Genomic DNA, 15,440 nt, shown 5'->3' on the forward strand with positions numbered 1-15,440 from the left:
ACTTCATTAAACAGAATGGTTTGTACTGTCACTGATTGTCTATATTTTATGCTTTGATTTTGTGACTTGAGCAACTACTTCTAAGATAACAATATGTAATGTATCAACTAGTGATTTCTTACTTTTTTTAAAATTCTGTATTATTTCTACCCTTTTTCTGTTTTGCTTTTTTTTTCTCTAAATAAAAAAAAATCTCAGAAGTCCAACACAAAGACAGAATCTTAAAAGCAAAAATCCCTTATAAACACACTAGGGTTACAGCAAGCTTTCCAATGAAAACTTTGAAGGCCAAGAGAGGCTGGAGTTAAGTGTTTCAAGCCCAAAAAGAAAACAACTTCCAACCCAAACTCATATGTCCTGGAAAATGATCTTTCAAAACTGGTAGAGAAATGAAGACATTCCATGACAAAGTCCACCTTACAAAATTTATAAACATCCAAAACAAAAAAAAAATCCAAGAAATTACCCAAGAATAACCTAGACAGAGACAGTGAAGACAACAAAGCCAAAAAGTTAGATGAACACATCAAGCAAGGCACAAAAAAATCAGTCAATCATGAGCCACCACAAAGGACTCAACAGCCTCTCTTCAAGAGTCCTCCCTTTCTCGGTGCTTGACCCCCTCAATCCACCTTCTACCATAGCCCACTTCCACCAAAGAAAAGGAACCACGAGTCCATTAGTTAGAAATTTCCATACTTTGACACATTTGCTGATGCAAGTAAGGGTGAAGCTCTGCTTCTTGCACACTGAGAATTGTATTCATGTAAGAATTTAACAGAGAAATGGAAGGAGGACCCTTACTACTGCCCAAAGGATCACTGATGATCATGATAAAAAGAAACCAGTGAAGGCATTTAAAAAGAAATTTGTCTGCAATTGTACTGTAGTTGAGCACCCAGAATACAGAGAAGTAATCCAGCTCCAGGGTGACCAGTGCAAGAACATATGCCAGTTCCCAATAGAGACTGGCCTGGTTAAGGACAATCCATGAAGTTTTAAATGTTTTAAGCATTTATGGCTCCTTGAAGCTTAAGTGAAGATTTCCTTGCAATGAGTAGAATGTCCTTTCTGTTCCTTGTTACAATTTTTTTAAAAACCATACAGCTTGCATAATGTAGCCATTTTGGATCCACTTTCATTTGGATTAGTGTATAATACTTTCATGTAGAAAACTAAAAAGACTCAAGCTGTCTTTCATTTGAACAGAGTTCAAGTAGTAGGTGCCTGGCAGTGTCTATTCTGAAAAAGCAATAATACAATGCTTCAGCTGAGCCCGGAACTCTAAGACCACAAACAGCTAGGTCTGACAAGAAGCTCCTCCATTCTGCCTCGTATAGATCCCTGTCCTAAGAGAATAGCCCCACCTGAACAACCCACTTGAATCAGAAGATCGGGTAAGGCAACATCAGCAGCTGTGCCACTACAGGGAGTCTTTGGTAGTTAATAGCCTTAATGGATAACCCGAACAACAGAACTCAGAAATTATCTTTCCTCTAGCAATGCGACAAGACATCTGCCTCACCATCAAGGTTTTTTTTCAGACCAGACATCCTAGCTAAGGGACAACCAAACCACAGGATGTGAGGCCAGCCTGATACCAGTCTAACTTTTGACAAGGAAATCAACACAACCCTGATACTGACATGTAGCCCGCTCTAGAGCTTATAACTTACTAGTAACAGCAACACAAAGCTATGAAGTATCAAATTGTTTTTAGTCTTCTTTCTTCCTTCATTTGAAACTATATAATTAATTAATCATTTATTTAAATAAAATTTGTCTTCAGAAAACATTAATAGTATCTTGTATTCCAGTAATGAACTGAGAGATAAATTAAGAAAACAGTGTCATACACAATAGCATCAAGAAAAACTAAAAACAGGAATTAACCTAACCATGGAGCCGAAAAGTCTCTACAATAAAAACTAGAGTACCTTGAAAAAGATCAAAAAGAATATCAGAAAATGAAGACATCTTCTATTTCATGATACCAAAACCAACACTGCCAAAATGATGACACTGATAAAACTGATATAGACTTTTTATAATTCCAATCAAAATAACAATAGCATTCCTCACAGAAATAGCGAAAACAGTCCTAAAAGTCATGTAGAATAAGAAAAGACCCAGAATACCAAAATCAATACTAGGTAACAAGGGGGCTGGGGATTTAGCTCAGCGGCATAAGCGCCTGCCTTGCAAGCAGGCAGTCGTGGGTTAGATCCCCGGTACCGATAAAAAGGAAAAAGACAAAAAAAAAAAAAATACTAGGTAACAAGAGCAAAGTGAGAGGCATCACAATTCCAAAACATCATAACACATCATAGAAACATCACGATACTGACATAAAAACAGACATGTAGATTAATGAAGTAAAACAGAAGGTATAGAAAACCACCTAGCACATTTAGTCACCTGATCATTGACAAAGGGACCAAAAAACTACTCAAGAGGAAAGATAGCTACTCGTGTGCAGAAGACCAAAGGCTGAATCAGGACTATACTACTCATGAACTACTAAACTAAAATCAAAGTGGTTCAGAGATCTAAACATTAAAACAATAACAACCTCATGAAGGATAAAATGGGTAAAACTTTTAAAGTTGTGGGTATAGGTAAGGACTTTCTAAACAGAACCCCAATTGCACAAGAAATAACATCAAGAATCAACAATTAGGATTACACCAAAACAAAAACTTCTACCCAGCAAATAAAACCAACACAACTTACCGAATGGGAAAAAAATTGCCAGCTACACTTTGGACTAGTACTAAAAAAACAGATCCATCAAAATAAAAGACCAAACAATAAATGGGAAACTGAAGTCAATAGACAGTTCTCAAAAGTACAAATAGCCAATAAATACATGAAAAACTGTCCTACATCCCTGGCTACTAAAGAAATGCAAATCTAACTATCACTGAGATTCTATTTTACCCCCCAAAAAAAGAATAACGGTCATCAGGAAATCAAATAATAACAAATTCTGGAGAAATTGTGGGGAAATAAAAGAACCATTCTACATTGTTGGGGGGAAAGTAAGCTAGTACAATCACTACAGAAATAAGTATGGAGATTCCTTAAAAAAGAAAGAAAAACTAGAAATTCCAAAATATTTCAGTGATACATGCATATCCACATTTACAGCAGCACAACTTATAATAGCTAATTCTTAGAAGCAAACTATATGTTCATCAACAGTTGAATGGATAATAAAAATGTGGTATTTATACAATAGAGTACTACTACATTATAAAGAAGGATAAATTTGAGACATCTGTAGAAAAATGCATACACTTGAGACCATAACATTAAGTGAACTAACTAAAGTATACAAGCTTAAATATTGCATGGTTAAATTTGCATTTCTCTACTGGTCAGTGAAGTTGAACATTTTTCATATATTTATTATCTTTTTATACTTTTTTTCTAAGAAGCGTCTATTTGTTTAGTTGCCCTTTTTTTCACTGAGCCTTTTATTTTGGGAGTCTAATTTTTAAAAATTATTTGTATATTCTAGATATTATCCCTCTATTTGAGCCATCTGTTATTTTACAAACAGAAGAAAGTAAAAACAATAATAAAGTAGTATCATAGCATTTCTTAAAACAAATAGCCACTTGGTTCTCACCTGTGCTCTTTCTGTTGCTCCTGAATGATCTTTCTTCCTGGCCAGATATCACTCATCTGTGTCTGATGAAGGAGGGACTGTCCCACTGTTTCTCTTTTACTCACTTCAAGACAAACAAAATCATGTCAGGGTGGAGGTGATAAAGGCAGGAAACAGCATCCACCCTCCTAGCATCTTCTCCACAACACATCATGCTTGCAAAAGCAATACAATGTTTTACATTCCCCCGCAAAAAAAGGGGAAGAGGTGAGCTTATGGAGCTAAGACATAACCAGCTAGAACACACTACAATTCCACAACAGAGGATCTATCAGTGGAGTTAAACACAGCATGAAACCATCCATAAGCAGGCCCAATACCTGTAGGCTTGCGGCGCAAAGACATCCTGATTATCTCACTGCCTGTGCGATAAGCAAAGCGATTCACTTTCTGATCATAAAACCAATCTCCGGTTGCTTTCTTTAGCTCTCTGGGAAATAATAAAAGAAAATGACAGATGAGTAAAGAATAACTCTTGTCATTCAACCAACAAAGTCTGAGGAGACAAATTCATACCACAGCCAGATCTTATCTCTTCTCTGACTCACTCATAGGCAACACTCACATTTCCTTGGTGCACACCTTGCACCTCCAGGTGCCATTGCTTTCCTGGACGCGGCAGTCCCGACACACAAAGTGATTGCAACCCCTACAAGTGTTGGTCTTGGGAGTTAAACGGCCCAGGTTCTCTTGGCACCGAGCACAGGTCCAGTCACTGTAGTGTTGGCTGCCCCTCTTGGCCCCCTTCCTTTTGATCTCCAGTAGCTCACTCTTTAGTCGCCTGTCAAGACCCAAAAGTGAAACCCAAGTAAATTCATGTATAGTTTATATGAAAAAGAGTTGTGTGTAAAGGCAGTAATAATAATTGGCTCTGTGAAAGTAGCAAACTCAGAGTCTAATGACTCACAAGGAGTACTAAATATAATGCACACAAGTTTCTCTGATAGGCATAAGGAAAAATCCTACAGACCATTTATAAAAGGCCTGGGGTTCTATACTTTTTATGGAACTCACCTAATCCTTTTCTCATCTGCTTTCCGGAGCTCCTCATCTCGCTGTAGGACATTAATGATCAAATCCCTTTCCATCTCAGACAAGAAAGAGAGGTCTAGTATCTCCGACATGACGTAGTCTACTTTTTCTTCTACTCTTTATTCAAAGAAGGAGAACTACAAAAGTTACCTGAAATAAAAGAACAACTACTTTTACATAGATGATTTATTCCAGAACAAGTTCTCAGCTCTAAGAGCTTTTCAGTAGGCTACTTCTCCATTAAGCTAGGCTACATAGACAAAGGGAAAGCATCTAATCTATTTACCGTTCCTACTCCCAACTGAATCACACCCTGAAAATGAACAGGCTTTGATTTTTCAAGAAGTTATTCATTGGTCTAGGAAATGGTTGGATCATTCAGCATAGCATCTACTATGTCCAACACTAACCCTGCCTCAGCCAGCTCATTTGAGATAGAATCTTACAGAAACAGCAGTGAGAAGAAGAAAACAGAATAAGAACAAATACTAAAAGGCAAGGAGAAGCATGGGGAAATAAATAAGAAACAAAAGATGATAAAAACAAATTTAAATATATCAATGAATATTTTTACCATAATGCCTCTTGCTATCTTCAAAAGAATTGCCCATATCATCAGGAATAATAAAATTGAACAAAAAAGTACAGAACAAAATCAATAAAAATGAAACATTGGAGACATTACAGGACTTCAAAAGAAGATAACGGTCAAACTAGAATGGGTATCATGTGAATCTTATTATCTTCAAAGTAGTTGCCTATGCCCTCAGACTTGATACTATCAAACAAGAAAGAATAAAATCAGTCAAAACAAGACAGTGAAAGCAATACAGGGCTTCAAATCAAGTTAATAGGAAATCAAAAATGGTTACCATAATATATCCTGCTATCTTTGGAATACCTGTCCATGCCATCAAATCTAATACAAGTAGACAAAGTGGAACAGAATAAAATCAAACTAAACAGAACCATGAAAACAATGTGAGTTGCAAATCATGATAAAAGACTAACAATGGCCACTGCCTTCCCTTTTTAGACAATTCTTCCCCTTTCACTTTCACAGGGTGCAGTGTACATTTTGCATCCCACTAACTCCTTTAGTTTTTAGACTACAGAGGCAACCCGCTATTCGCCTAAATGATTCTGAACCTCTTTACCCCTGAGCATGATCTCAAGCTGTATCCATTTACCTTCAAGAGCCTCAAGGTTTTCTTTCTTTATAGCTGAGTAGTTTTCCATTGTATAAAATTATTATGGCTTTCTAGCCAATCTGCAGCTGATGGGCAAGATACCCCCATTGTTATCTGGTTCCCTGTCACACAGAGCATTGTTTTCTCATCTTTGATTCAGACTATAAACTCTCTTTCCAGTTAATTGTATTTCTATATAGAGCATACTGATAGACCCTATCTCCTTATCCACTCTGCCTGTGTTTCTTTTTATTACTGTATCAAGGCCATCCACGTCAGCAATTATGGCCAACCTTCTCTGCCTCATCTCTACCATGCTATATTTCTGCCGTTGGTTGTCTACTTTTCCCCTTCATTATCTTGTTTCTCCATTAATTTTGAGAGATAGTTTTTCAGGATACATCAATCTGGGTTGCAGGTTATTTTCTTTCAGGATTTGGAATACTTCACTCCAAGCTCTTCTTGATTAGATGGTTTGTGTCGAGAATTCTGCTGTGATTCTGATGGGTTTTCCTTTATAGGTGATTTGTTTCTTTTCTCTGACAGCTTTTAATGTTCTGTTTTTGTGTTAAATTTCTGGGATCTTGAGTATTATATGTCTGGGTGTAGGTCTATTTTGGTTGTAGCTGGCTGGAGTTCTGTATGCCTCATTTTGTGTTTATCCCTGCTTTTTCACTCATGTTTTTTTATTCTTAAGTTATAGATCCTCTTGTCATCTGCTAATCTTTGTATTGTTACTTCCTGGTTCCTTGTTATTTTTAAGAGGTCTTTCCTTTCATGATTGCAAGCTGCAAACCTGTCTTAAAGGTCTGATCATCTATCTTTAGTTTCTTTCAAGTAGTTTTGCCAGCTTTCAATGGAGTTTTTAATTTCCTGGTAATCTCTTTGAATTTATTTCATGGGTTCTAAATTTTTTTATTTTCTTCATTGAAGGTGTCCCTCATTTTTCTAGCCTCCTCTATTCTTTCATCTGTGTCTTCTTGAGAAGTGATTATCAATTCTTTTATTATGTTTCTCATTTCTTCTTTTGCCTGTAATAGTATTTCTGTTCTAAGTTCTTTTATAGCTTCATGGAGTTGTTTCTTTATTTCCGTTGCTATTGCTTCAAAAACTGCAGGTGTGCAACTCACGATCTCTTCTGGGTTTATATCTCTAGGACCAGTACTACTTGGGTTGGAGGCTTGAGACTGCCTTTTGCTTCTTCCTCTTGTCATGTTCCTGGTTTCTTCTGGACAAGTGGGTAGCAGGGTCCCTGGTTATAATTACTCTGAAGTGTGTTGGCTACGTATTTCTGCTGTTTGCTGCTTTCCATAGTCTGTTGCTGGCTACTGGAGTGTAAGCAGGGGTGGGGCAGGCTGGCCTCTCCTTTCTGACTAACCACAGGGAGTCTTCACCACCTTAGTGTGCACCAGGCCAGTGGGGTTGGTTAGGGAAATCTCAGCAGTGGCCATTGGACCACGCAGAGGGGCAGGACTCAATCCAAGCAATTTCTACCAGTCTGCTCCGAGGTAGGAATGACTGAACAAAGCTTGCTGCAGTTCAGTCTCCAGGCTTATCCTGCCCAACTCCAAAATGGCACCTGGCCAACCTCCCACTCCCACAAGAGAACTGAATCCCCCACACTCACAGCCAGCCAGTGCAGTTCTCTGGTCTGCTGCTCCCCTCCACCGCCATGTCTCCCTGCCAAGGCCTTTGGGCTTGCTAACCACCAGCTTCACTGTGCCCATGTGTCTCTGGGTTCCAACAGCACTTCTGTCATGGGGCTTCCAGCTCTGGTGAAAGTACCACCTTCTTCTGTTTTTCTTTCTTTTTTTTTATTCTCTCAGTGGGCTTCAATTCTCACTTTAGTTTCTTTCTGGGTTAAGGGGACCCACTTCTTTTCCTTCTTCTTGTCTTCTCCAGAATGCTATATTCCAGCATCTGGACTGTTTCTCTCAGAGAGGCTATGTAATCTGCTGCTTACTGTTCTGCCATCTTCCCAGAATCTCATGAATGAATATTTAAAAACATATATAAGCAAAACTTACCCTTACATTTATGAGGGACACAGCTAAAACACAAATCAAGGAAAAAGTTTTAAAAAAAGGTAGAAAAGATAGACCAGGTAAATGCTAACCAAAAGAAAGTTGAAGTTTCAATATTGGTATCTAAAAGTAAAACTTTAAGACAACAAAAGCATTTCCAATGATAGAGAAAATATCTAAATAGAGATAATAAACCTGTATGCACCAGTAAGTTATTTTTAAATATGTAAGGGAGAATTAAGTACACCTAGAGAGAGAAATTCAAAAATTGACCTTGACAGTGATAGAGTAACATACATTTTAAAATCATTGTTCCAATTATTAATAGTGTAGATTTTAAAATTAGTAAATATGTAAACAAGTTGAACAACACAGTACATTTTATTTAATAAATGTCCAATCTATACTCTTAATTCATTTTTATACATGTATGCCCCTGTTTTTAACAGTGCAACTCATAAGAGCTAAATCTTGGAAGCAGCCTATATGCTCATCAACAGATAAATGGATAAGGGAAACATAGTATTTATACACAATGGATTTTTACTCAACTATAAACAAAGATAAATTTGATTCGTTTGTAGGGAAATTGACACAACTTGAGACCATAATGCTAAGTGAAATAAATCACAGAATGGTTTCTCTTATATGAAGAGTATAAATAATTTAAAGAGCAAAATAAAAGAAGATAGGAAATGGGGACAGACTTTGTGGAGATGAGAGGAGGATCTAGAGATGGGGGATGAGAAGTAGAACAAAGGGAAGAAAAAGGCCAAGATGTGATATGTATATGCACCAATCACCCATGATGAATGTATTCATTATAAATCATAAACTAATAAAAAGTGAAAACACACTCTAATTCTACAAATTAAGTAATAATTAATGAGTAGACAATGAGGTCAACATTAACAGAACTAGTTTTTAAAAATGGAAGGAATGAACTATCTCAAATTTTAAATCTTAAAGACCACTTTTTAAAAAAGAATATAATGATGAAAATCATGTTTTCAGACAAACTTAAGTTCAAATTCCAGCTCTATTATTTATTACCTATATGACCTTGGGCAAGAGCCTAGAATATTTAAAAAGAATATAGAATTCCTTGTAAGGTTAGTGCTCCAATTAAGAATCATTGTTGATGTTTCAAAATAGAAAAATGATGTGAATTAGAACACCAAATAACACTCCTGAATAGGGCAGCAAATACAATAGATTCTATGTTATATTTGTTGAGCACACTAGTATCTCTCACTTTCCCAAAGATGCAACACATGTATAAATATGAAGATGGTAATACTTATGCTTAAACTAGAAACAAACAGAAGCAACCACTTTGAAGACAGGCCTTGTATCTTAATCTCATACCCACAGAACAATGCCTGACACACAGTATAAGTTCAATAAATGTTTAGTGAAAATCTTAATCAGAAGTCTATTTGTGTCTAAATGTTTAAACTTAAACCCACAAAAATTGAAGAAAAATAATGCAGGTAAGAGAAATTTTATTCTGTTTTGCTTTCCTTTTGAAGTATGTATGCTGCAATTAAAAACTTGGGCTGTGAAGCCAGTATGTCTGAATTTGAATCTTAACTTCACTAACGTATTAGCTATGTGACCCTTGGGCAAGTTACTAATCCTCTTAATGCCTCCATTTCCTCAAGACCCAAAAGAAAAGCCCTAAGAGCAGGAGACAGAGCAGTTTGAGTAAACCTAGGTGAATAGAGTTCATAAGCCAGAATATAGGACAGAACTACATAGAGAAAAGACCTTTTGAGATCTGTTCAAGTTCTACCTCAAGTATTCAACAAAATTCTGCTCAGTACATAATACATCTGTGAAGAAATTACTCTATACTAGGACAAGAACCACATCAAAGGACTGAAAAGCACAATACCTGTCTCTTACATAGTAATACCCATAGTAATACCAGCCAAATTGGTAAAACTAATGATTTAACAGGGCACTTACTTGAGTACAAAAGGTCTTACTTCAGTAGTGGGAAATAATTATGCTCACACTTTGTACTTCTCTGGTTCTGCCTACCAAATCTAAACAAAAAGTCCCAAAAGAATCAATTTGTTTTCCAAGTAACTTAAATACATGCCAGAATAGAATACAGTTTTCAAGAATATTTATAGTACAATAAAAAATATGTAACACCAAACAAGGTACAATACACAACATACGCACACACAAAAATCAGGAAAACACAATCCATAAAAAGGAGAAAAATCAATTTAGAATGGTTAATTGATACAAATATTGGAATAAAGTCATTAAAGTAACTATAATTATACCCTATATGTTTTGTGCTAATATCTGTTTGTTCTTTGTAAGAAGCTTTTTGTTGATGTACTATGAGTAAATATTTTGAAAATAACAATACACAATATATTAACTATTGTTATTCTATTATCTTGTTAAGACATTTTGTTTGTAAAATACAAAAATCAAGTTTAAACAGTTAAGTAGATATACAAAAGATAAATAAAGAGGTAAATAAAACCTAGAGTTTAAAAACTACAATGTCTGAGATGAAAAATAAACAGTATGGGATTAACAGAATAGATATACAAGTTAAAAAGATTAATGAACTTTAAAGTTGTGTAATAAAAAGTATCCAAAATGAAACACAGAAAGAAAAGTGCAATTTTAAAAAGCAAACAGAGAACTAATGAGCTGTGGGAAAACATTAAGCTGCCTATTACATGTAATTGGAATCATCAAAGGAAGCAGGGGCACTGGAAAAACATTAAAGAAATAATGACCTAAACTGAATGAACACTATAAACTCACAGACCAAAGAGGTGCAGTGAATTTCAAGCACACAAAAAAAAAAAAAAACCAAAAGAAAATGTACTCATATTGCATACCACAATCAAATTGTTTAAAATCAGATGTAATGAGAAAAATCTTAAAAACAGCCAGAGTGAAGGGTAGAGATGCATTATATAGAGATCAAAGATAATTATGAAAGCAAATATATCACTGGAAACAATTTAAATGTGAAGACAGAAACATGTCATCTCTAAAATACTGAAGGAAAAAAATCTCAATCTAAAATTCTATAACCAATGAAATATTCAAAACCAGAGGTAGAACAAGGACTTTTCAGAAACACAAAAGTTTAAAGAATTAATCACAAGCAGATCTGCTCTATAAAAAAAGCATTAAATAAAATCGTTTGGGCAAAGGAAAACAATACCACACAAACATATGGGTCCACACAAGGAATGAAGAGTACATATAATAACTGTCTGAATAAAAACACTTTTATTACTTAAATCCCTTTAAAAAATATAATTGATTGCTTAAAAGAAAACTAATAAAAGCATATCATGTGGTTCAACACATATATAAAACAAAGATGGAACTTACACAACCTGATATTAATACTTCACATAAACCTACAATAAGCAAGTATGGTGCAAGGGAGTTCAGCAAATTAGTGACAGTCTTTTCCACAAGTGGTACCTAAAAATTTTGGTAAATATATGCAAGATTTCTGATACAAAACTTAAAATGTGATCTAAAACTTGATAAATTAGGCCATCAAATTTAAACCCTTGGCTGTTTTAAAAGTTAATTATAAGAAAATAAAAGCACAAATCATATTTTGGGAGAAAATATTTTCAAATAATATATTTGACAAGGACTTATATCCACAATACCTAAGAAATATCAAATCTCTGTAGTTTTTTCAAACCTCAAGTTTTAAAAATGGGCAAAAGATAAGAGCAAACATTTTATCGAAGAAGATATATTAATAGCAAGTGAGCACATGGAAAGATGCTCAACATCATTAACCATTAGGAAAATTCAAATTAAAACCACAATGAGATATATTAATGGTCCCTTGTTGGTCTGTCTAAAATTAAAAATGTACCAAATATTGGCCAGAATTTGAAGCAACTGGAACTCTCACACACTACAGTGACATGGAAGAAACATGGAAATAAAATTGCACAATTATATTAGAAAATGCCCTATTAGTTTATTAAACATACATCTCTATATGAGTCAGACTTTCCATGTGCCAGTAATTGCTCTAAAAAAGTAAAAGCAAATGTCCTGCAAAGATTTACATGAGAATGTTAACATTATTCATAATACTCAAAATCTGGAGACAATACAAATGTCGATTAAGAGATGAATGGATATATAAATTGCAATATATCTATACAGTGGAAAACTACTTAAGTAACATAAAGGAAAGAACTATTAACTGATACCAAAACATGGATGAATCTCAAAATAATTATGCTGACTTAAAAATGTCAGCCAAGGGGCTGAGGATTAGCTCAGTGGCACAAGTGCCTGCTTGGCAAACGTGAGGTCATGAGTTCAATCCCCGGCACCCCCAAAAATTAAATAAATAAAAATAAGGATTTATTATTTGGGCTAGGGATTTAGCTCAGCAGCATAAGCACCTGCCTTGCAAGCAGGCAGTCATGAGTTCAATGCCCGGTACTGATAAAAAAAAAAAAATGTCAGCCAAAAATGAACACAAATGGTATCATTTCATTTATGTGATAGTCTAGAAAATGTAAATTAACCTATAATGACAGAAAAGAGATCACTGGTTCCAAGGAATGTGTGTGGGGTAATAGTATATAGAGATAGATGAGACGGAAACTTTTAGTTACAATATGGCACAAGGATACTTATGGAGGTGTCTTAGTCCACTTTGTGTTGTTAAAACAGAACACCAGTGATTAGCTAATGTATAAGGACAAGAAATTTATTTGGCTCAATTCTAGGGGCTAGGAAGTCCAAGGTTGAGGAGTGATATCTCATAATGGACCTTTTGCTACATCATCCCAAAGCACGAGGGAGAAGAAAAAGTACTCTTATTAAAATGACACAGAAAGGGGGAAAGGGAAGGAGGGGAATCCAAATTAATTTTATAATATACCTGCTCCCAGAATTATGACATGAATTCATTCATGAGGGTGGAAGCCTCATAACCAAAACAATTCCCATTCTGTCCCACTCTAAACACTGTTGTGTAGAAAATTAATTTTCCAAAATATGAACTTTGGTAACACATTCAAAACATAGCAAGAGCTGATGGGTATGCTCATTATCTTGATTGTGATGATGATTTCATGAATATAAATAAGTGTCAGAATTTATCACCTTTTATACACTAAGTGCATATATCAATTATAGCTTGACAAAATTATTGAAAAACCTTTTAGAATTAATATAACTAAATTTTATCGTTGTATTCATGTATTTTATAACCCGAAAATACATTTGAGGAATTAGGAAGCTTTAAACTAGTTGAAATAGTAAAACATTTTATGTCAAGGTTTTTTTTTAGAAAATAAACAACACAAAGTAGATTTCAAATATTTTGTTATTTAATGGTATTGCCTAAAAGATGTGTTTCACCCTGTAATTCTCCCATGAAGAATGTCCAGAATTTTTTAATAATTTGTTAAAAATACATAATACAGCATGCTCGGACTACGGAAAATGAAACAACAGCAAAGAGTTTGTGAAAATGGCGGAATGCTGAGTGTCAGCTACTCAGCTTCTCCAGAACAAAGTGCCAAGACTTTAGAAAACAACAACCTCTAAAGAATACAAAGGGAGTGCAGGGCACATAGGAACCATGAGGGAACTGACAGTGGAGAAGGAGAAAATAGGATTAATTGCTACAGAACAAATAGCTCATCACCGAAGACCTGAGACCTTGTGGTACAGCTAGAGCAGCTGTGTAGCTGACCTCGCAAGCAAGGAGACAGCAAAAGCAACTTTGCTCCTCACCGGGAAACTAAGACCTGACCTGGACTGGGAGAGCCTTGTATGGTTGGAGGCAGCAAAAAGAACACGAAACATTGTTTTCTAAGTGTCCCCTCGCCTTAGCAGCAGTTGGTGAATGAACTAGTGCAGGACACGGCACACAATCACATGGAGAAGCAGCAGTAGGTGGGTGGGATTGCCATTTTATTTTGAAGGGCTTGAGGCTCAAACCCCAGCAGCTGAATAGCCCCAGAGTAGCTTCACTGCCAACACCCCGGAGTGGCAAGAGAGAAGGGCCAACCAGTCACAGTAGATAGCTGGCAGTTGGACAGCAGGCTGGGGGAAACGCTACTGAGAAGTAGGAGCTAGTATTAGCCAGACTCCATTCTGGCCCCTGCAAAAAACTGGTCTTAGCCCTAGTTACAAAGGACCGGAAGCACCCTGTTCTGTGAATGATGGTGCAAGCAGGCAAACAGCCTTGGCTAGTGGTAGACAAGGGCACTCCTCTTGCCCTATGAGAAAACTCAGTGGTGGGGCCAAGATCAGCCCTGCACCCAGCAGTAATCCTACTGCAGACTTGGTGGGGCTACTCAGTACAGATTTAAACTTTAACAAAAACTAACACAGAATTGGGGGCATCATAGGAATATTTTGTTTTGCTTTCTTTTTTGGGGTGGTATTTTAGATTTTGACTTTTATTGTTTAGTTTTTTCCCTCTGGCCTCTCTTTCCTCAATGGTCTTTCTTGATTTTTCTGATATTTACATATGAATGAAAATTGTGTCCAATCTTTCTGGTTTGCCTCAATATTCTTTTGTTTTATCCTTCATTCTTTTGCTACTCTCCTCTCCAGCCTCCTAAAGTTTAACTTATCATTCTTTGTCCTTCAGTCTTGCTCCACTGTATTTCTCTTCAGTTTTTGCTGTTTTGTCCCCCATTAGTCTTAAATTTCCCTTCTTCACAGGATAAAATCACTCTACCAAGGGGAAACTCGCTACATATGAGTTTATGTTGAATGTGGTTAAATAACTATAGATCTTGCTCCTAGAGTAACAGATACCAAACTAATAGTGGCCACAGATTGTCAGTTTTAAGACCGTTCTTGATGACACTGTTACTAATTGTCCTACTTTAGGTAGGATGCCATACTTCTTAATCAGTTGCTCTTCTGTATATGACTACTCTGTGATAATCTGGGGGTCATAATCATCCCCATAATCCAGCACCAAAGAACTAGGTGCTAAGCCAAATAGATACCAACTGTGATGGATTGAAAACTCATGGTCAACTTAAATACCAGCTGAACTGAATCAGCACAGTGCTGCGTGTAGATGGCCCACCTGAGAACTGTTGCCAGCATAAAAAGGAGACCTGGCAAGGAAAAGTAGGTTTTCTAGTTCAGAGCCGTTGTTTCTTTTGGAGCTGTTGGTTCTCCTGGAGGACTTGTCATGCTGGCTTCCCTGATATAAACTTGGCTCCTGTCATCAACAGATCTCCAGACTTGTCACTGAGAATGGCTGTGGTTCACTTTGGAGGAGCTCTGGTCCTCACTTTGAGCATCGCTTCCTGGCTCCAAAGGGAAAGATTTGTGCTGTTTAATCTCCAGGAGAAGCTTGTCATGCTGGCTTCCAAATATGAACTCAGCTGTTCTCATCATTGGAGGAGCTTGGGACCTTGCTGTCACTGAGGATGGTTGTGGTACTTTTCAGGGGAGCCCTGGTTCTTACTTAGAGCATTGCTTCCTGGCTCCAGTACAGAACCATCAGCC

At 36.3% G+C, this 15,440-nt stretch overlaps 1 protein-coding gene across 3 annotated transcripts in view; it reads right to left on the reverse strand.

The window, feature by feature from the left end:
- Sytl4 (synaptotagmin like 4) overlaps window positions 1-15,440 on the reverse strand; it is a 135,083-nt gene that overhangs the window by 26,098 nt on the left and 93,545 nt on the right. For all 3 annotated transcript variants that reach the window (XM_063246167.1, XM_063246169.1, XM_063246168.1), the window contains exons 2-5: window positions 4,688-4,855; window positions 4,239-4,454; window positions 3,994-4,103; window positions 3,635-3,737 (exon numbers count right to left, since the gene is read on the reverse strand). In XM_063246167.1, coding sequence (XP_063102237.1) covers window positions 3,635-3,737; window positions 3,994-4,103; window positions 4,239-4,454; window positions 4,688-4,797 — 539 coding nt within the window. In that variant the 5' untranslated portion in view covers window positions 4,798-4,855. The remainder of the gene's footprint in view (window positions 1-3,634; window positions 3,738-3,993; window positions 4,104-4,238; window positions 4,455-4,687; window positions 4,856-15,440) is intronic.

This window comes from Cavia porcellus, unplaced genomic scaffold (assembly GCF_034190915.1).
Source record: "Cavia porcellus strain 051 isolate PalLab524CR breed Dunkin Hartley unplaced genomic scaffold, mCavPor4.1 scaffold_3, whole genome shotgun sequence".
NCBI classification, from domain to species: Eukaryota; Metazoa; Chordata; class Mammalia; order Rodentia; family Caviidae; genus Cavia; species Cavia porcellus.